This window comes from Colletotrichum lupini, chromosome 5, assembly GCF_023278565.1.
Source record: "Colletotrichum lupini chromosome 5, complete sequence".
In the NCBI taxonomy this organism is placed as follows: Eukaryota; Fungi; Ascomycota; class Sordariomycetes; order Glomerellales; family Glomerellaceae; genus Colletotrichum; species Colletotrichum lupini.
Window position 1 is genome coordinate 3,416,259 of NC_064678.1, and position 22,921 is coordinate 3,439,179.

The window sequence follows — 22,921 nt, forward strand, 5'->3', positions numbered from 1 at the left end:
AAGTATTTTACTACGCAAAAGAGACGACTTTTTAATATTATACGAAATAAGAGATTTATATTAATTAACTTTATAAAAGTAAATAAAAAAGGAGGCGATTTTTAAATACTATATAGAATTAAGTAATCGTAGCCCTTTATTACTTACGAGAAGTCGACGTTTATTATATTAAACTACGTTAATTAACGGAACTACTTAAATAACTAGCCTTTTATTATCGCCCCGAGTAGCTTTTTTATTAAACGACTTTTTTATAGCTGGCTTATAATTAGAAATTAACTAATTAAATTAATAAAAAAAAATACTTATATAACGACTACTTACCTAATTAATTAGCGCAACGAACGAGCTTAATAATATAATATAAAAAAGTACTATGTAATTAAAAAAGGGGATTTTTAAATATAAATATTTTTATTTAGTAACGAAGGTGACTTTATAGGAGTTATTAAGCTAAGAGATTTATAATATATAAAAAAGTTTATTATTATAAAGATTTTATAAATATAACTTTAAGTTTATAATTTAAATAACCTCTTCGTAGCTCCCTTAACTACTCCCTAAATATTACTTAGAAATATAGTATAAGGGACGGTTTAATAAAAAAAGAGGGGATTTAGAGGTCCTAATAGTATTAAGTTAAGAGTATTACGGATCTTAGAGATTAACTTAAAAAAAAAGTAGCTATTCTAAAGTAGTCTTACGACCTCTTATTAAAGTTATTATTAACTTAAAAAAAAGCTAAAAAGACGAGGATCTAAAGGGAAAAGAAAAGAATCCTCTAAAGGGCCGCTTAAGGGCTTTTTTTTATACTAGCTCTCGGTATAAAATTACTAATTTTAAGAAATTAACTAAGTAATAAAAGGGATTATTAATAAATAATAATTACTTAACTATAATTAAGCTATTAAAAAAACTACTTAAAAAATATAAAATAGGGTACTAAGAGGCTATAAAAAATAAGATCTTTAAGGTATTTAACCCTACTACGTATAAGCAATAAGTAGGCATTTTTAATAAGTTTTTAAAATATACGATTTTATAAAAAAGAGGGCTTAACTTTATTAATTATACTTAACGGCTTATACGGTTTTTAATAGCTTATATAGCTCTTTTACAAGCTACTTAGTATTTATTTTTAACTATTCTTATAAAATACTATCCTAAAAAAGGTAAGTTAAAAAAGGAAGCTATTTAGAAATTATAAAAAGTACGAGGCTTAAGAGGCTAGAAGTATATAGGATAGCGGAAATCGGTAATTAATAAAGATCCTAAGATTAATTATTATATCTTTTTATAATAATATAAACGTCTACTATTACTATTATAAAAAGGAATTATTAAAACCTACTTTTTAATATTAAATAAAAAGGAGGATCTTAATAAGTACGATAACTAGCGATTTAGAAAGGTAATAGTAATTATTAAAAATAATAAAAACGAGAGTAGTAGTGAAATAGTAAGAGGAAGTGGGAATCTTTTAGACTTTAATAAATTCGTTAAGTAGTAAAAGTACGGATTTATTATAATTAGTGCGCAGATTAAATATATTTTTATTAAAATTAAATACGCTAGCGATTATTAATATAGATATAAGCTAGAGTACGACTTTTAATAAATTAGGGTAAAAAAAAAAAGGACGAAACCCGATCTTAAATAGAATCCTAATCCTTTATAAATAAGTAAATATTAACCCGGATTATTAAGGGACGTAAATATATAGAATCGTAAATTAGCTTAATAATAAGTAAATTAACGCAGTATTAATTTATTTAACTAAGGTTTATAAGAAAAAGGGGCTATAGGGGTAACCCCTATTTTACGAGATTATAAATAACTTTAGTTACTAACTAAATAAATAGTTTACGAGCGTAAGCTTAGGAATTACGAAAGTAGTTAATAGATTTTTTTATAAGCGAGGGGTATTACTAACGTAATTATAATTATAAGAGCTATACGAAATATTAATAGCGATAATTATAAAGGAGGAATTTATACTATAGAACTAAGTATAGGTTAATAGAGCGTATAATTATTTTAATAAATTTAAAAAAAGGGTAAACGACTTAGATTTCCTCCTTATAATTACTAATAAAAATCTATTGTTATAAAAGGATATACCGGGGTAAAATATAGTACTAGAAGTATAATAATTAATAATTCTACTTATTTATTATATTTATAAAAAGGATAGATATTAATTAAGTAACTATTCTAAGGAAGAGCGTACTAAATTATATAAATAATATAGAAAGTCGAGAGTAGTAAATAGTAAAACTAGCCCTCGTTAGTTTAATTAATTCTTTATTATATATAAGAGAAGATTTAGGGGTACGGAACTTAGTAATAATAGCTAAAGTAGCGGCCTAAAGTATATACCCCCTATAAAAAATTTAAAAAATAAGGAAGATCTTACTCCCTATACTAACGAATTAGATTATAACGAAATTAATAATATTAACTACTCTTTTTTTACCCCGTTAGCTTTTAGAAAATATATAAGGCTAAATAAATAAAGAGTAGTAGAAGCTCTTAATAAGTAGGCTTTTATTTATAAATAATAAGGGAAGGTCCCTTAGATAACGAATATAAAGGTGGCTAAAAGGGTAAATTTAATAGGGCCGAAGCCTATTTTTTTAATAATTAAGGAAAAGATACTATTTCTCTTAATATTTAAAAAAAAGGAATATAGTACTAAGTATATTTAGGGGTAGCTAGAGGGGTCCTTTTTATATTACTTAGATCTTTCGAATACTAAGCTTATATAGGTATTTTATATGAGCGAAAGGTATAGCTTAAACGATTTTTATAGGATTATCCTAGATACTAAGGTATTATAATAATTAATTAAAAGAAAAGGGTAATTCTAAGTATTATAGAAGATCGTACTAGTAATACTTAATACGTCGATAGTAAGTATTATAAGGATTAGTTTTAGCCTAAGTAAGGAAATCGTTGCCCTAAGTATAGTAGAAGTAGAGACGTATTTTAGAATAATAACTTTTTATATTTTATTTATTAATACCCTATTTCTCCTATATCTAAAAGATATAGATCGACTAGGTATTATATTTAATAATATAAAGAATAGAATCTCTAATAGTAAGTACTTTAAAATAGTCGAACGATAATAGGGGTATACGTTTATAAAGCTTATTAATAATACGAAATTAATTAATTACTTAACGGAAAGCGAGCTTAGAAAACTATATTAGAGATTTAGGTACTTATTAGTTACGAGGCTATATAACCTCTTAAAGTAATTAGGTAATAATAATATCGAAATAGGGGCGCTAAAGTAGTTAATAAAAGTATATTACTAATACTAAATAAATACGCAGAGCCTATATAAATTTAAGTTTAAATTACGTAATAAGCTTAATTTTAACTAGGAAATCGTTATCGATATTTTTTATTTAAATAGTTAGCTAGTACTATATATAATTAATATAGCTATATCCTTCTAAATAGGGTAATTCCTCTAGGATTTATAAGTAAAAATAGTATGGGTAGCCCTATAAAAAAGCTAGATCGATATATATTAAGGACCGCTAAATAATATTAAAACCGACGCTAGTATTAGCTTTAAGTTAATAAAATTTAGGGATAATACGATAGCTTACGGTATATAATTAAAAGTCGTACCCGTTAAAACGTACTATAGTATTAAAAAGATAGAGAGGGTATATTAGTAGTTAAAAAGGGCGTTTAGAATTATTAAAAAGGAAAATCCGGATTTTATTAACGACGAATGCCCCCCCGACGGAGCAATCTGCCGGGGCCGTACTATGTATTACGTATTAAGGAAAACTGGGTATATTACGCTCTATACCTAACTACTAATTAAAATAGTAGTTAACTAACTCGACCGTTATCTTTTTTTTATTAACTCCTAACCTTCTGCCGCCCGCTTATAGGGCAAGCTTTACTTACTCTAATACGCATAGGACCTCTTAGTACTAGCCCGCGTAAGTAACTAGGTCTAATATAATCTATTCTTTTATATAAGTATTATTATTACCCAGGGGGTCCTATAAGAGCCGTTTAAGGTACTAGCTTATTACCCTAACCCTATATACCTCTGGCCCGTTTATTATAACTATTATAACTAGGCCGGCGTCGATATATTAAATCTTAATATCCGTACCGGCCTAGCTATTTATAGCGCTTATAATATTACCTAGCCGAATTCCGTACTATCAGAAAGTACTTTACTACTTCTTAAGCGTACTTATATTAGTTACGATAGCTATAGCGTCGAGCTAGCCGAGGGCGCCCAGCCCGAGAGGGGTAGACTTATCGACGGGCATCTTTAGAGTAGGTTTTCGTTAAGGTAGTATTTTAACTAGCTAACCTCTTAACTAGTTATCTAACTAGCTATTTAGGTAGTAGTTTATATATTAATAGGTTTATTTAGTAGATTTGTTTAGTAGATTTGTTTAGTAAATTTATTTAGTAGATTTATTTAGTTTAAATAGAGCTTTGGGCGATGTTAAAAGCGATAAGGATAGAAAGAATCTTTACGAGCTCTAAAGAGTAGTAGATATTAGCCCATTTAGCCCTTTTTTTAGAAACCTCTACGTCGCTATTAAAATTTAGAACCTCTATAATTAAGGGCTGCCTCTAACTATTGCGGCCGACTATAGCGGCCGACTATTACGGCTAATTATTACGGCCGACCTTTACTATCGACCTTTCCGGCCGGCGCCGCCGTAGGGTAGCTTACCTATCCTAAATTAAATAGCGGTTTTTATATTAAAATTACTATATTACGTTAAGCGCGTGCTTAGGATATATTACGCGTATTATATAGTTAAAAAGTATACTATATCGTATAATTTCCCTTAAAAGCGTAATCCCGTTAAGGTTAATCTTTTATACCTATAAAGCCGGAAAGAAAAACCACTACATTAACGACGAATGCCTCTAGATAGTACTTAAATACTATAATAATATTATAGGGCCTAACGGACTTATACTAACGCTATTAGTATTTAAAGTATATTTAAAAACGACCTTAGCCTTATTACCGTTACTAAATATAAGCTAACGAGCCTAAGTAATTAAAAAAGTAATACGGGTACTACGTAAAATAAGCGTAAAAAGGTAAGTTAACGAGGTAATTATTATATATAATAGGCCTAATATAGGGGATAATCTAGATATATTACTAAATTCGGATATATAAGTATAGTACGAAATTACTTAATAATAGGCTAGGCTATATAAGTTAATTTCTATTAATAAGCGCTCTTATATAGTTACAAAAGATTATAACTAGCTATTTAAAGTATTAATTATAGTAATTAGACCGTATTATATAGATCTTAACGAGGTGATTTTTAACTTATAAAAAAAAGAAGAGCTAGGGGAAACTATATAACCCGCGGTAGAAGTATAGGAAATTATTTTTAATAAAATTATTATAGTAGTATTAATAGACGACGAAGAAGAGGAAATTGCTAAAAAGGTATTAATACTATTAATAAGACGTTATAAAAGACTACGACGGTAAGCCCTAACGTAATAATTTATTATTAATAATAAGGTAATTAATACTTTTTATATAGTAAAAAAGAAAGCTAATTTCGAGTTAGTAGTTAAATTACGTAAGGAAAGTATAATTATAACTATTGGAAAGCTATATAAGGGATTAGATCTTATTAAAGTAGATACTTTTCGTAATCGAGGGGTTTATTAATTTATTTTATATAACTTAGAAAAATATATAAACCTCTATATATTTAAATTACGAATAGTTTATAAAATTAAAAGAAAAGGAATACCTTAGCCGTATAAGAAGTTTAGATATATAATTTAGGGGTACGGCGACGTTAAAAAAGTAATACTATTTATATAATCGCTTATTATATAGCGCTATAGCTAACGATTAATAATAGTACTAATAGTATTACTACAGAAGAAGGGATATGAGATTTAGAGCTATAATATTACCTAGGCTTATACCTAATTAGCTATAGGGCTTATAAGGAAAATCCTAGCCTATTTACTAAAGGAAATAGTTAGTAAGTACTTAGAAAGTACGATTATTAAAGTACTTAAGTTACTATATAAGCTCGTAGAATTAGGTATTTATTAATAAGCTACTTACTACGATTTTTATATTAATTAATTATTAATAGTTATTTTTATATATAACCTATACTTATTAATTATAGAGTACGAAGGTAACTAATTTAGGATCGTTAAAATATAGACCGACGATATATTAGGCTTATTTAATATTAACTTTATAAAAAAAGAGAATAAGGAGCTTTAGAAAGCGGGCTTTATAATAAAGCTAAAAAAGGTCTTTATAATAAATACCCCCTTAGTATTTAATAGTAGGATTCTTATAATTAAAAAAGAAATTATTATTTTTTAGTAAAAAGGGTAGGGCGAGAAGATTAACCTCGTTAATCTAAACATAACTAACGTTAAGAAGTAATATAAGGCTAAGCTCATATAAGGGGTATATATTACGAGTATTTATTAGCCCGAGGTAACTTTTAATTATATTAAAGTAGCGTAGGCTATAAATTTAATTAAATAAGATATTAAGGTACTTAATAAGCGGCTTAAATAGTAATAAATAAATCTTCATTAAGGTCTCGTTTATTACCTAATCGACTTTATAATTAGTAAGCTCTACGTCTTTATTAATAGGTTATTTACGAATAATAACGACCTTATTTCGTAATTAGGGTATATTATTATCCTAGTTAATAAGAGTATAAGTAAGAGTAAATTTATTATATACGGTAATATAATTTACTACTTATTAACTAAAAGTAAGTAAGTAATAAGAAGTATATTAGCATTAGAAGTATATAGTATAATTAACGGCGTTAACTTTTCTTATGTAATTTTAATAATACTAAGGAAAATTACTAATTAAATTAGCTTTTTACTTATTTTAACGGTTATTTATACCGATTCTTACTCGCTATATAAATACCTCGTTAAATTAGGAATAATAAAAGAAAAGAGGCTTATAATTAATATTATAGCCCTTAGGTAATTATATAAAAGGCGTAAGATACTCGAGATCTATTAGATTAATAATAAAAATAACTTCGTAAATACTTTTATAAAAGTAGTATTAAATAAGGGATTAAAGTAATTCGTAAGTAATAAAAAAGTTATTATATAAATAAAGAGATAGGTTATATAAAAAGAGTAAAGAAAAGGGGGAAAAGGAAACGACTTAGTAAACGGGCCTAAGGTCGAATTATACTTCTAACCGTAGTAGTTAAATTAATAAAAAAAAGAGAAAGTTAGTATTAAATTAAAAGTCTAATTCGACCGTAGTATATAGCCGACTACGTAGGGGCTAATTAGGGGCCCTATTTACGATTATTATAGCTAGCTTAACTTATAGTTAGAACTTCTTTTTTATATTTACGACGCAGATATTTATATAATTTAATTAATCTCTTCGTTAACTACGGTTCGAACTAACTACCCTATAATAGGGATACTAACATAAATGTCTTAGTTCTTCTAAGCTCTTTTAAAAAACACTTAAGCATGTAGCGCTTTCTCTTACTGTATATCAACAGTCTTAGGTCGAGACAAAGATATCTAGCATGATAAAGAACGACTGTCTCGATGGCTGAACGTCCCGTAGTCGATATGAATGATGTCTGTCTATCATGACCATGCACATACAGATATTCATAGCAATACTACTCGATGTTATGTACTAACAGTCTAAACGATGAAACGTTGACTCATGCCTTCCCGTTTAGGCCATGTATGCTTCGAAGCATGGTGACACTAGGTAACAGCCATCCAAGCCCTTCGTAGCGCAGCTTTGAAGCTGGCCTCCGCCCGTATTTTGATGCCGCACAAGACAAACTGTATTTGAATGATCTCTATCAACAATCAAAGCAGAAATCGAAGCCTTTGAGCTCTGTCCACTTCTAGGCCTTTTTGTCAGACACTATGCCTTCCTTCTTTCACGTCAATGATCTTTTGTCTAGTCCAGCAACGCCCATGCTTTGTTGATAAAAGCCTCTTGAAGGTATGCAAGTCTTGTTTAGTGATCGCAGCTAAGGAAAAGCACAGTTTACGGCTCAATTCAACTTGACAAAATCTAGGGATGTAAGGATGATGGGCTCATAGGACCTTGCGCCGTGATCTAAGAAACATCCTGGGTTTGTTTTTATTAGTATCCCTATTACAAGGTAGTTAGTTCGAACCGTAGTTAACGAAGAGATTAATTAAACTATATAAATATCTACGTAAGTATAAAAAGGAGGTTTTAATTATAAATTAAGCTAGCTACGATAATTATAAATAAGGCCCTTAATTAGCCCTTATATAGTTAGTTATATACTACGGTTAAATTAGACTTTTAATTTAATACTAACTTTCTCTTTTTTTTATTAATTTAATAATTACGGTTAGAAATATAATTCGACCTCGGGCCCGTTTACTAAGTTATCTCTTTTTCTTCTTTTTCTTTACTCTTTTTATATAACCTATCCCTCTATTTATATAATAGCTTTTTTATTATTTATAAATTATTCTAATCCCTTATTTAGTACTATTTTTATAAAAGCGTTTGCGAGGTTATTTTTATTATTAATCTAATAGATCTTAAGTATTTTATACTTTTTATATAATTACTTAAGAGCTATAATATTAATTATAAGCCTCTTTTCCTTTATTATTCCTAATTTAACGAGGTATTTATATAGCGAGTAAGAATCGGTATAAATAACCGTTAGAATAAGTAAAAGGCTAATTCGATTAGTAATCTTCTTTAGTATTATTAAAATCGTATAAGAGAGGTTAATATTATTAATTATACTATAAACCTCTAACGCTAATATACTTCTTATTACCCGCTTATTTTTAGTTAATAAATAATAAATTATATTACTATATATAATAAATTCGCTCTTATTTATACTCTTATTAACTAGGATAATAATATACTTTAATTATAAAGTAAGGTCGTTATTATTTATAAATAACTTATTAATAAAGACGTAGAGCTTATTAATTATAAAGTCGATTAAGTAATAAACGAGACCTCGATTAAGATTTATTTATTATTACTTAAGCCGCTTATTAAGTACTTCGACGTTTTATTTAATTAGATTTATAACTTACGCTACTTTAATATAATTAAAAGTTACCTTAAGCTAATAAATACTTATAATATATACCCCTTACACGAGCTTAGCCTTATATTACTTCTTAACGTTAGTTATATTTAAATTAACGAGGTTAATTTTCTTATTTTACCCCTTTTATTAAAAAATAACGGTTTCCCCTTCGATTATAAAAATCCTATTATTAAATACTAAGGGGGTATTTATTATAAGGACCTCTTTTAGTTTTATTATAAAGCCCGCTTTTTAAAGCTCCTTATTTTCCTTTTTTATAAAGTTAATATTAAATAAGCTTAATATATCGTCGGTCTATATTCTAACGATTCTAAATTAATCGTTTTCGTACTCCGTAATTAATAAACACGGGTTATATATAAAAGTAATTATTAATAGTTAATTAATATAAAAATCGTAGTAAGTAGCCTATTAATAAATACCCGATTTTATAAGCTTATATAATAGCTTAAGTACTTTAATAATCGTACTTTCTAAGTACTTACTAACTATTTCCTTTAGTAAATAGGCTAGGATTTTCTTTATAAGCCCTATAGCCGATTAAGTATAGGCCTAGGTAATATTACGGCTCTAAATCTCGTATCCTTTTTTTTATAATAATATTATTAATATTATTATTAATCGTTAGCTATAGCGCTATATAGTAAGTAATTATATAAGTAGCGTCGCCTTTTTAATATTACCGTACCCCTAAATTACGTATTTAAACTTCTTATATAGCTAGGGTATTCCTTTCTTTTTAATTTTACGAACTATTTATAATTTAAATATATAGAGGTTTATATATTTTTTTAAATTATATAAAATAAATCGATAGACCCCTCGATTATAAAGAGTATCTATTTCGATAAGATCTAATCCCTTATACGGCTTTTTAATAGTTATAATTACGCCTTTTTTACGTAATTTAACCACTAGCTCGAAATTAGCTTTCTTTTTTATTATATAAAAAGTATTAATTACCTCGTTATTAGTAATAAATTACTACGTTAGGGCTTATTATTATAATCTTTTATAACGTCTCGCTAGTAGTATTAGTACCCTTTTAATAATTTCCTCTTCCTCGTCGTTTATTAGTATTATTATAACGATTTTATTAAAAATAATTTCCTATACTTTTACTACGGGTTATATAGTTTCCCCTAGCTCTTCTTCTTTTTATAAGTTAGGAATTACCTCGTTAAGATCTATATAATACGGTTTAATTACTATAATTAATACTTTAAGTAGCTAGTTATAATCTTTCGTAACTATATAAGAGCGCTCGTTAATAAAAATTAACTTATATAGCCCAGCCTATTATTAAATAATTTTATACTATACTCGTATATTTAAATTTAATAATATATCTAGATTATCCTTTATATTAGGCCTATTACGTATAGTAATTACTTCGTTAACTTATTTTTTTATACTTACCTCGCGCAATACTTATATTATTTTTTTAATTACTTAGGCTCGTTAGCTTATACTTAGTAATAGTAATAAGGCTAAGGTCGTTTTTAAATATACTTTAAATACTAATAGCGTTAATATAAGTCCGTTAGGCCCTATAGTATCGTTATAGTATTTAAGTACTATTTAAAAGCATTCGTCGTTAGTAAAATCCAGATTTTCTTTTTTAATAATTCTAAACACCCTTTTTAATTACTAATATGCCCTTTCTATTTTTCTAATATTATAATACGTTTTAACGGGTATAACCTTTAGTTATATACCGTAGGCCGTCGTATTATCCCTAAATTTTATTAACTTAAAGCTAATACTAGCGTCGGTTCTAATACCGTTTAGTAATCCTTAGTATATATCAATCTAGCTTTTTTATAGGGCTACTTATACTATTTTTATTTATAGATCCCGGAGGAATTGCCCTATTTAAAAAGATATAGCTACGTTAATTATATATAGTACTAACTCATTATTTAAGTAAAAGATATCGATAACGATTCCCTAGTTAAAGTTAAGCTTATTACGTAATTTAAACTTAAATCTACGTAAGCTCTACGTATTTATTTAGTATTAATAATATATTTTCGTTAACTACTCTAGCGCCCCTATTTCGATATTATTATTACTTAATTACTTTAGGAGGTTATATAGCCTCGTAATTAATAAGTACCCGAATCTCTAATATAATTTTTTAAGCTTACTTTTTATTAAATAATTAATTAACTTTATATTATTAATAAGCTTTATAAACGTATACCCCTATTATTATTTAATTATCTTAAAGTACTTATTACTAAAGATTCTATTCCTCGTATTATTAAATATAATACTTAGTCGATCTATATTTTTTAAATATAAAAGAAATAGGGTATTAATAGGTAAAATATAAAAAGTTATCGTTCTGAAGTACGTTTCTATTTTTATTATACCTAGGGCGACGATTTCCTTACCTAGGCTAAAACTAATCCTCGTAATACTTATTATTAATATATTAAGTATTATTAGCGCGATCTTTTATAATATTTAGAATTACCCTTTTCTTTTAGTTAATTATTATAATACCCTAATATTTAAAATAATCTTATAAAAATCGTTTAGGTTATACTTTTTACTTACGTAAAATACTTATACGAGCTTAGTATTTAAGGGATTTAAGTAATATAAAAAGGACCCTTCTAGCTACCCCTAGATTTACTTAGTATTATATTCTTTTTTTTTAAATATTAAAAGAAATAGCATCTTCTCTTTAATTATTAAGAAAATAGGCTTTAGCCCTATTAGATTTACCTTTTTAACTACTTTTATATTTATTATCTAAGGGACCTTCCCTTATTATTTATAAATAAAAGCTTACTTATTAAGAACTTCTATTACCCTTTATTCGTTTAGCTTTATATATCCTTTAAAAACTAATAAAATAAAATAAAAGTAATTAATATTATCGATTTTATTATAATCTAATTCGTTAATATAGGGGGTAAGATCTTTTTTATTTTCTAAATTTCTTATAAGGGGTATATACTTTAGGCCGCTACTTTAACTACTATTACTAAGTTTCGTACCCCTAGATTTATTTTTATATATAATAAAGAATTAATTAAACTAACGAGGGCTAGTTTTACCGTTTATTACTTTTAATTTTTTATATTATTCGTACGATTTAGTACGCTTTTCTTTAAAGTAATTACTTAATTAATATCTATCCTTTTTATAAATATAATATTACTTTTTCTATTACCCTATTTATAAGTTAAATCTTTACTTATTTAATAAATCTAAGCCTTTTTATTAATAATTACTATATTTAACCTCTTTTCTTTTTTTATTATACGTTTAATTAACTTAATATTATTAATAAGGGCCGTTATATATTTAGAAGTAAGTTTAGTACGGCATTCTTACCTTAATATTAAAGCTAGATCTTAGCCTTGAGTAAAGCGTCTCGTAGTATTTAAGTACTTAATATAAGGTTATTTTTACTTTTAATATATACTAAATTATAATATAAAAATATTTAATTTTTTACTTATTTATCCTCTTATTTAGCTAAGTTTTTATTAGCTTATTAATTCGATTAATAAGCTTTTTAAAGATCTTTATTTATAATTTACTTTTTATTATCTTAGCTATAAATATAAAAAAAATCGCTCGTAGCTTAAATAGGAGCTCTAGGTTTTTATTATAAATCTCGAAGTAGTTTCGGATTACGTTAATTATGTTAAGAAAGTCGTTTTAATCGAAATTACGTACCGCTTTATAATAATAATTAGAGGCTTTATTTATGAGTACGATATTAATTATTAAATAGTATTAGTATTCTTTAATTCCGACTTTTTCGTAGTAACTATAAAATATCGTTAGGGTTTTTTATAAGACCTTATACTTCCCCCTAGAGTATAATTTTTTTTTTAAAAAGATCTTTTTAAAATTTATAAATTGCCTCGTATTTATTATTAGATTTTTAGTATTTATATACGATCCTTATGTCGCTTCGTATTATTAGTAATTTTAAGTCGTTTACCTCTTTTTTTATTAGCTGATCGGTACTAAATTTTATATTAGTAATAATAACGAGTTATAAATCGAAATAAGTAGAATTATTAATTATTATACTTTTAGTATTATATTTTACCTTAGTATATCCTTTTATAATAATAAATTTTTATTAGTAATTATAGAGAAGAAATTATAGTCGTTTACCTTTTTTTTAAATTCGTTAAAGCGATTATACGCTTTATTAACTTATACTTAGTTCTATAGTACGAATTCCTCTTTTATAATTATTACTATTAATATTTTATATAGCTCTTATAATTATAATTGCGCTAATAATACCCCTCGCTTATAAAAGAATTTATTAACTACTTTTATAATTCTTAAGCTTATGCTCGCGAACTATTTATTTAGTTAATAGCTAAGGTTATTTATAATTTTATAAAATAAGAGTTACCCCTATAGCCCCTTTTTCTTATAAACCTTAGTTAAATAGATTAATATTATATTAATTTACTTACCGTTAGGCTAATTTATAATTCTATATATCTACGTTCTTTAATAATTTAAGTTAATATTTACTTATTTATAAGGGATTAAGATTTTATTTAAGATCGGGTTTTGTCCTCTTTTTCTTTACCCTAACTTATTAAGGGTCGTGCTCTAGCTTATGCTTATATTAATAATCGCTAGCGTATTTAATTTTAATAAGGATATATTTAATTTGCGCATTGGTTATAATAAATCCGTACTTTTATTATTTAACGAATTTATTAAAGTTTAAGAAATTCCCGCTTTTTCTTACTATTTCGCTACTACTCTCGTTTTTATTATTTTTAGTAATTATTACTACTTTTTTAAATTACTAACTATTATACTTATTAAGATCTTCTTTTTTATTTAGTATAAAAGGGTAGGTTTTAATAGTTCTTTTTTATAATAATAATAATAAACGTTTATATTATTATAAAAAGATATAGTAATTAGTCTCGGGATTTTTATTAATTACCGATTTCCATTATCCTATATATTTTTAGCCTCTTAAGCCTCGTACTCTTTATAATTTCTAAATAACTTCTTTTTTTAACTTACCTCCTTTAGGGTAGTATTCTATAAGAATAGTTAAAAATAAATACTAAATAGTTCGTAAAAGAGCTATATAAGTTATTAAGAACCGTATAAGCTATTAAATATAATTAATAAAATTAAGCCCTCTTTTTTATAAAATCGTAAATTTTAAAAACTTATTAAAAATACTTACTTATTACTCGTACGTAGTAGGGTTAGATACTTTAAAGATCTTATTTTTTATAGCCTCTTAGTACCCTATTTTATATTTTTTAAATAGTCTTTTTTATAATTTAATTATAATTAAGTAATTATCGCTTATTAACGATCCCTTTTATTACTTAGTTAATTTTTTAAAATTAGTAATCTCGTACTAAGAGCTAATATAAAAAAAAGCCCTTTAGTAGCCCTCTAAAGGATTTTTTTTTTTTTAAATCCTCGTTTTTTTAACCTTTTTTTAAGCTAATAATAACTCTAGCAAGAGGTCGTAGGACTACTTTAGGGTAGCTATTTTCTTTTTAAGTTAATTTTTAAGATTTATAATACTCTTAACTCGATATTATTAAGACCTCTAAATCCCCTCTTCCCTTATTAAACCGTCCTTTATATTTTATTTTTAAATAATACTTAGGGAGTAATTAAGGGAGCTATAAAGAAGTTATTTAAATCGTAAGCTTAAAGTCGTATTTATAAAATCTTTATAATAATAGACTTTTTTATATATTATAAATCTCTTAATTTAATAACTTTTATAAGGTTACTTTTATTACTAAATAAGAATATTTATATTTAAAAATCCCTTTTTTTAATTATATAGTACTTTTTTATATTATATTATTAAGCTCGTTCGTTATATTAATTAATTAAGTAAGTAGTTATTACGTAAGTATTTTTTTTTATTAATTTAACTAGTTAATTTCTAATTGCGGGCCGGCTATAAAAAAGTCGTTTAGTAAAAAAGCTACTCGGGGTAATAATAAAAGGCTAGTTACTTAAATAGTTCCGTTAATTAACGTATTTTAATATAATAAACGTCGACTTCTTATAAATAATAAAGGGCTATAATTACTTAATTCCGTACGGTATTTAAAAATCGCTTCCTTTTTTATTTATTTTTATAAAATTAATTAATACGAATCTCTTATCCTATATAATATTAAGAAGTTATTTTTTTATATAATAAAATACCTTATTAATCTATAATAATAGAATTTAATTATTAATTAGTATTAGTATCTTTATTATAGAGTAGTTAGTTCGAACCGTAGTTAATAAAGAAATTAATTAAATTATATAAATATTTACGTAGGTATAAAAAAGAGGTTCTAATTATAAGTTAAGCTAGCTACGATAATTATAAATAGGGCCCCTAATTGGCCCCTGCGTAGTCGGCCGTATCCTACGGTCGAATTAGACTTCTAATCTAATAGTTTTTTTATACTTATAAATATTTTAATTAGAACCATTCTGTACAAACGCTTTATTATTTTAGCAAGTGTATATTTAAAAAGGAACAAACTTCGAGTACATGAGCGGGAAAATAGTAAAGGTCTTGAAAATGAGAACCTCAGATCCAGCGTCGAATTTGGCAACCGCGGTTGAATACCCGGAGAGAATGGAAGCCGCGGGAGGCATTGGTGCCTGGGACACGGGCCCCTACTTAGCAGGCACGTGATAGGTCGTTTGCCTGGATACCTATGAGAGAGGTGAACTTGTCCGCGCTGAGTAAGCCTAATCTAGGTACCTCTGCGGGTAGCCTCAACTTCGCTTACCTTCTACCTTTTCCCAAGCCGAGACTTGGGTTTGTTTTTATAAAAACCCACCTTCAATTTTCTCTCACACTCGCCATTGCGCATCTCCCTCGCCATTGCGCATTTCACTCGCGGTAAGTATTTTCATCTACATTAAATCATTGAGCACTTGAAATTCATTTACTGAGCTGACAGGATGCAGACAGTGCTACTCTTCAACTTGGACTACTCTTGATACCTACCTCACGCGAACATGGCATCTCAGTCCGGCCTGATTTTGTCGACTGTGCTAAGCAGCGTTGTCGCTCATCCCCTAAGCCAGCAACAGCTGGACGATAGCCAGTCTGAGCACTCGTTAGCTCTGACAGATCCGGAGGGTTACGCTGATCTCTGGGAATCCTCCGACAAGATGCTTGATTTCTACGGCGCCTTACAATCCGACTCAACCGTCGACATCTTGACCACTTTTCGACAAATGCTCTCACATGACGGGGCAATCGCGCTGATGAGTGACATCATGACGATTGGCAGAGATAAATCCCAGCTGAAGTCATTCTCGCGTTACCTTATCAACACCATTCTCAAACCCAGTAAGTCATTCTTAGTTCCACTTCTAGCAAAGCAACCTCATTCATCAACTCGGCAATTTGAAACGAAATCGCTTCAGTTGGTTAACTGCCACAACCAACTTGACCAACGATTGCCTTCAATCAAGTCAACTTGAAGCGCCGAGTTGAATTGATTGCGATGAGTGCAGAGCTGCTACTATCAGCTCTCAAAGTCTTCATTACATGTCCATACTAATAAATTTTACCTTCAATAGTGAAGCTTGCTGGTGTCGTAAGATCTAGCGCGTCCTCAACTGCGTCACCTAGTCCCGGTGCTGCGGCATCGATCGCGCAACTCGCGGCTACTGTGCAGCCGTCAGACAGACGCCTGCAGTCAACTCTCAAATCAATCTGCCTCAAGCGCGATGGTTACCGCTGCACCTTCAGCCATGTAGTCGATCGCGCGAGTTCAGAAAGTCGCCTCGTTGTGCTGCCTGTTGGCGTCATTGCCACTCCCACTCAACTCTCCCATGTCTTGCCGTTGGCTCTTAGAAAGTTTGACAACGCCAGTCCAGCTGCTAGAGATGCGGTGGCCGGGGTCTGGTATGCATTGTACCGCTACTTCCCCGAGTTGGAGGGCAAGATTGGTCCCGATAACCTGAACCAATACGAAAACCTAATCACCTTCGAGTCAACTGTCCACGAGCTCTACGACAGCCACCGGTTGGCATTTGATCCTATTCAGAACCGGGTAAGTCATCTTTGCGAATACCACACGCTGTATATGTTTCGTTCTTTCTCTGATGGATGTGGCTAGCCCAACGAGTACCGGATCGTTGTGCTGTCAGGATCGCCTCTCCTCAACAAACCCCCGCAAGGCCATCGCGAAATCATGACCCTGATCTCCTCAGACAACAGTATTCCGCTCCCTGAGCCTGAGTTCTTCAAGGTTCATCACAGAATCGCGAAAATTCTTGATGTAAGTGGGATTGGGGCAAGGATTGAGGCAGAGATTGAGGATTCTCAGAGTGACCCTGAGAATCTGAGCCCAGATGGTTCAACCGACCTGGAGTCGATTCTATTCCGGAAGATGCTGATCAATGTTTAGAATGTAGATACCCAGCGCGTGGATATCTGAGTCTAAAGGAAGGATGGGTCAGCGTGAACGGGCGGCTTCTGTCGTTAAGAAGCTATGTATGGGCTCAGGATGGGGAACACAAGCTGGACACTGGAAGTAGATGTAGATGCTCAGTCTGACTGTCCTACGGGACAGCAGAGGGTTAAGAAGACTTTGTACGATAACAAGACCAAGACGACGTAATGCATAGTATGAAGGAGATTCAATCAACACACAAAACGCATGATAAGATGGACAGTCTTTGTTGAGTCAGGCATAGCTTGAAGCCTCGAAAAATGGTCGCAGGCTCTCTACCCAAAACCCCCTGACCCCGACTTCTGTGCAAGTCAACCTATGGCATGGGATCCTGCAAAAACGAAAAAAGAACCCCGTCTTTCTCGTACAAATTTCGTATGGATTGGGCGCGGGGCTCCGGAAACAAGACGCGCATAGAATGTCAAGACATGCGGTTCGGCGGGGCATTATCGGAAGGCATCAATATCCGACATCCAGACATCCGTAAACCCGCTTCGGAAGGAGGAATGCAGCCTGAAAACTTTCTTCCCGGCAAAAATTCCCGTGCAGTCTGCAAATGGGTCTATTCCACCTGCTGTACGACCAACAACGATGGCCAGGCACGCGAGCACATGCCATATGAAGAGGCCGTTGCCCCTCTGGTCTTGCATTATTGGAGGAGGATGCCTGTCGTCCTGGAGGATAGCTTTTTTTGCAGATGGCCTTCGGTGACGGATGCAACATAGACTCGCGTGACTGCCTTCGAATTGCCTCCGGGAGTGGGACTCGGTGGCCGACGACCCCTCCAACCGCATTTACATACCCGCTGGAACTCGGCGTATCTGTAGTGAAAGCTGCGATGCTGCCCGTTGAATGGCTAATACTTTGGCGCATATGCAACTTATTACATGGCCGGGACCGTTCTCAACTGCACGAAGAAATCCTCTTTGCATGGTCTAAAGCCCACATAGTCGAGATTTGGGGGCCGTTGGTAGTTGGATCGAACCCTCACCCTCTTGATATCGATGCTGTCGGACGTGCGGGTCCCCCGACGTTTCTCACAACGTTGCATGGTCGAGGTTCCGTAGCGAGCACGGTCTAGTCAGTCTCTCGCAGCCGATGATGAGGCAGTTCATCAGATCCCTGAAAAGTGCCCATCCGTAGGCGATCAAGAGGGGCAAATGGCGAGACATGCCGTTCTGTTGCCGCTCCAATCCGCACTCAAAGCCTTCGCCTGGTCCCAGTAAAGAGTTGGGTGGATTCACCGTACGCAGTAAAATGCAGCATGTGTGTAAAGACACTCAAGGAGTGTTCTGAAGTATGTTTCTGCCCCTATCTGCGGCTTCCTAAGCCTTTGCTTGCATGAGGTCAACGGCTATCGTCTCGAGCGCTGGAAGGGAATGCATCGAGTTGCAGCTTGGCAGCTTGCTTGTCTACAACAGGAAGAAAAGTAGCCTATCGGCAACAGGCCGTGACGATTTTGCCAAAACGTCAAAATCCAATCCACCATGCCAAGTGATGCATACTGACGGGATCTTTGCGTTGGGGAATGCGAGGGGTCAATGACCGAGGAGGCCAATAGATCTCATCAGTCAAGCACGTGGGATATACGAGAGCAGGCATTTGTCGATCCACTCCAACATTTTAGGTGGAGAGTTCAGAGGCGGCTCGCGGCGGGCCATGAGCCGCGGAACGGGACCCTGGACGGAAGAGAAAGGTGGTCAAGGCGGCATTGCGTCTGGCTGCTTTCTACTCCATCGCAGTGCATTTCCGGTGGAGAGAGAGAGAGGGACTGTTGCTGACAGATATTTGAAATTAGTTGAGATGTGATTCCTGGAGTCTTCGTTGGTGGTCATTGTGGTTCAGAACTGTCTAGTCAATTTCAAGAGAAAATTGGTGGAATCTTACTCAGCATTCAGACTGAGGTAGATCAGCGACTTACAGGCTTGGGCCTTGTAGTTACTGGCGCATATTGATTGGACCAAAGTGAGGCCCGCGTCATGAGCCTCTATAATCTATTCTCTCTTAGTTTGCCCGGCTTTTGCAGTGTGGCGGACGGCCCGAAGAAGAGGCGGCACACCAACGGAAAGAAAGGTGTGGTACGAAGTCGTCAAAGGATGCTGAAACTGGCTGCAGGCGATGAAATTTTGCGATGTGGCGCGCGTGAGACATCCAGAATAACTCGGCGCGTGATGTTGTGGCACAGACCGAGAGATTTGGACTGCCTCTGAAGGTAGGACCTACAGGAGGCCCCACCATTTCAAGGCTCACATACGAGTCCCAGTGTCTTTCCGAACATTGTGGCTCCAGCCGGTATCATAATTTGGGAACGTGCCATTGGCGTAAACAAGAATACATCGAACGGCATGGAGAAGTCTACAGACCTAACGGCAATGGATGAGGATATGTTGAAGTCGTAGCCACTCGTCGTACGTGAACTAGAACCAATCTCGATCTGCGCTCGTTGGTATGGCTTAGCACGGCGTGTTGCGTGGTCAGTGGTTATCGACATGGAGGCCTAGCCAAGACCGAGCCAGTAGAAGAGGAGCAAAAGTGCAGAGCGGTGACACGAAGTCTATCTTGTCGCGATAGTGAGACGGCCAGCTGTCAAATGAAGCAAGTGAGCATGTGCTCATCATCTAAGTTAGGTTCGTCCGCTTACGGATGAGGGGGGAATTGGGGGAACCCCGACTGGCATGTTATCTGTGCCGAGCAACGATGCTTCCCTGCGGCGTGGATGATAGCAGCGGACAAGACCAATCATTGAGCAGAGTGCTTTTTAAAGCACAAACTCAGTCATGTCGCAATGCTGGGTTGCCGTCTGCGCTGCATGCAAGCGAATGTGCAAAGTCGCAGTTGCAATGGCGAAAGCACCGAGGAGCCCGGACGCGTGCTGAGCGGGCGGAACTCAATCATTTGGTTGATGGACGAGATGAGACAGGCGGGCAGTTGCAAGTTGCAAACAACCTTCCTCTTCTCCGAAGCGGTCGGTCCCAGTCAAGACTCTGACTTTTAGTAAATGTCTTTTGTCAAACACGGCCGGGTTCCAAAGGCTCAAGAGAATAGCGGGCTCCGACAGCGTTCCGAGTACGGGCGGGACGTGGCGCCGCCGGCTCTGGTGCTGCTTTTTGCCGGGTACAATTAGGCAGGGTTGATTGGGCCGAAGAAGGCAGACAACGCAGACTATCACGATCCGAGAGTAGTCACGGTGTAGTCGAGGCAATCCCTGGTTGCGCTAGAGCAAAATCAGATGCAAAGAGGCAGAGATTTCTTTTTGGGTTTCCACCGGCTGTCCACTTTCAAGGTTTTGGTCGACATGGAAGAGTAGAGTCAGTGGTTGAGACCTTGATGAAAAAATCTGAATGAGTTGGCGCTAATGCGATATCGCGGCGTTACTTTATTGAAGTTTTGGTACGATGTACGATATAGTCGTATGGGTACTTAGAATCAGAAAGCGAAAGGGTGTTGGAGATGGAGACAACTGAAGTGATCCACGGCCGCTTCGGTTCAAAAGTGCATGGAGGTGGAGAGAAGACCGTAGAAGGCAGGAATGGCCGAGAAAAGCAGGAATTGCCTAAGATGAGTGGGAGAGGCTTCCCACCCCGTATCGCAGGCGGCAGGTGCAGCAACGGGGATTCGGAAGCAAGGGCAGGAAGTCCACCTGGGCAGGCAGGACCGCAGTGCGGCAGGGCCAGGGGTAGGTCTCCGTAGTACCGTACCGCACCTCCCCTGACAACCTGAACATCAACTTGTTGCTCTTGCGAATCGATAGGGAGGGGAAGGAGAGAATGGGCAAGGTGGGCCCAAGATGCGGCATGCCTGCCCTCTAGCTGCACCTCATACAGAAACGGCAGCGAAACAGCATTTGGTGCTGCAGGAGCATCATTGGGTGGAGGGAAGGAGGGAGACAAGACTTGGCAGACATCTGAAGTCACCTCCAGAGGCTCCAGGCGCAGACGACCGTCTCAACCACCTCAAGGCTCAAGCCCCCAACCTCGAGTCGCGGCTCGCCATGATTGATGCTATTGTCGCAATTGCAACAGCAACCTCAAGGGTAATCATACACCGCCATACTCCGTGCCAAATCGAACCTCTCACTATCTTTGCCAATACATGCGCAATCCACATCATTCTGGCCGTTGTCGGACTTGGCCATGCAGAGTCACGTTGGGTGCGGCATCGATCAATCGTCGTTGCTTAACCGTCGTCATGCCTGCGAGTCTGCGACCTGGAGGAGGGGACGGGACCCTGAAGGAAGCAACGATGGTAGCTTATCCAATTGCTCCGAGTCTCCTCCCTCCTGCAGCCGATGACTGTGCCAATGTGCTAACGATGGCCTTGCAAGCGGAGACCTGGGGAGCAAGGAGTCACGATGCCCACAACTACGTACAATTGAGGCCCGTCATTATCATCATGGTGGTGCTAGCTTGCCTTATGTAAGGAGTCTAACGTGCCATGGGTGCTTGGCAGAGGTACTGTGTATTGATACTCTCTCTGCAGATTGTTCCCTCGTGTGGCGGCCAGCGGCGTCATAGAGACGAGGGGCTGCAGCACCAATTGATTCTGCTGCTGCGAGCCAAGACGTGACATGGCAAGCGTCCAAGGCATCGCGTCTCGGAGCGAGCCCAAGTGAGTATTCTCTCTGCCGGTATGCGGCCAGCCGTAGCTCGGTGTCGGCGCAAAGATTGGGAGAGAGAAAAGAGAATGGGCAACAAGACAGTCGACAATTGAAGAACAAAACACAGTAGGTGCTGTCGAGTGCTGATGTTGCGGAAAAGGACCTGCCCATTCCGCGCCTCCCCTCCGTGATACCTTAAGGTACGTTACCGATACCGGTACCTAAGGTAGGTATATACCGGAAGCAGGGCCGCGGCCATTATCTGTGAGGCATGTTCCTTCCCAACCCAGAATCCTGGGCAACACATTCATCAACGCATCCAACCATACCGACGTAGAAAGGGACCATACTTCGTGTGTATACATACGCGGTACACCACGCCTTCCCAGCCATGCATGTGCAATCCATCCACTCGGATGTGCGAATGAGGGCGAGTGCAGTCAAGATTGAGTCTGGACTGGCGAGAAAAGCCTGCAATTGACCCGATACGCTGCACAGCACTTCCCTCCTGCCTTCAGCGACTGTGCAGTACCATGGAATCTCTGTATTCATGTACGGATACTTACTTTCATTGGCTACATACCTACCTACCTTCCTTGCGCGGGATGTATCCGTACCTGTTCCCGTCCCTGTTCCTGTTCCTGATTCTGTTCCCAAGCCAAGGAAGGTATCGTTACCAGCCTAGATACCAGACCTACCTGCCCTCGTGGGCCGCAACCTCT

The 22,921-nt window shown here is 34.1% G+C and overlaps 6 protein-coding genes across 6 annotated transcripts; 3 read left to right on the forward strand and 3 right to left on the reverse strand.

Moving 5' to 3' along the window:
• Window positions 1-2,900: 2,900 nt before the first annotated feature.
• Window positions 2,901-3,131, forward strand: CLUP02_10401 (uncharacterized protein; the record flags this gene model as incomplete). Its single annotated transcript, XM_049289377.1, has 1 exon — window positions 2,901-3,131. A coding segment is annotated over one exon (231 nt), but the record flags the coding sequence as incomplete, so codon positions are not given.
• A 5,499-nt stretch (window positions 3,132-8,630) lies between these two features.
• On the reverse strand, window positions 8,631-8,915 carry CLUP02_10402 (uncharacterized protein; the record flags this gene model as incomplete). Its single annotated transcript, XM_049289378.1, has 1 exon — window positions 8,631-8,915. A coding segment is annotated over one exon (285 nt), but the record flags the coding sequence as incomplete, so codon positions are not given.
• Window positions 8,916-11,354: 2,439 nt separating this feature from the next.
• On the reverse strand, window positions 11,355-11,582 carry CLUP02_10403 (uncharacterized protein; the record flags this gene model as incomplete). The annotated part of the gene is made up of 1 exon (XM_049289379.1): window positions 11,355-11,582. A coding segment is annotated over one exon (228 nt), but the record flags the coding sequence as incomplete, so codon positions are not given.
• Window positions 11,583-16,154: 4,572 nt separating this feature from the next.
• Window positions 16,155-17,557, forward strand: CLUP02_10404 (uncharacterized protein; the record flags this gene model as incomplete). Its single annotated transcript, XM_049289380.1, has 3 exons — window positions 16,155-16,491; window positions 16,725-17,200; window positions 17,267-17,557. The coding sequence occupies 3 exons, from the start codon at window positions 16,155-16,157 to the stop codon at window positions 17,555-17,557; spliced, it is 1,104 nt and encodes a 367-aa protein (XP_049146525.1).
• A 99-nt stretch (window positions 17,558-17,656) lies between these two features.
• CLUP02_10405 (uncharacterized protein) lies at window positions 17,657-18,429 on the forward strand (the record flags this gene model as incomplete). The annotated part of the gene is made up of 4 exons (XM_049289381.1): window positions 17,657-17,766; window positions 17,841-17,865; window positions 17,914-18,273; window positions 18,328-18,429. The coding sequence occupies 4 exons, from the start codon at window positions 17,657-17,659 to the stop codon at window positions 18,427-18,429; spliced, it is 597 nt and encodes a 198-aa protein (XP_049146526.1).
• Window positions 18,430-18,485: 56 nt separating this feature from the next.
• On the reverse strand, window positions 18,486-22,751 carry CLUP02_10406 (uncharacterized protein; the record flags this gene model as incomplete). Its single annotated transcript, XM_049289382.1, has 18 exons — window positions 18,486-18,609; window positions 18,677-18,881; window positions 18,955-19,036; window positions 19,089-19,165; window positions 19,335-19,414; window positions 19,490-19,543; window positions 19,662-19,762; window positions 19,857-20,054; window positions 20,111-20,185; window positions 20,244-20,307; window positions 20,374-20,488; window positions 20,546-20,816; window positions 21,004-21,545; window positions 21,680-21,728; window positions 21,810-21,933; window positions 22,032-22,332; window positions 22,438-22,493; window positions 22,567-22,751. 18 exons carry the CDS (start codon window positions 22,749-22,751, stop codon window positions 18,486-18,488), a joined length of 2,703 nt encoding a protein of 900 aa, XP_049146527.1.
• Between the last annotated feature and the right edge of the window lie 170 nt (window positions 22,752-22,921).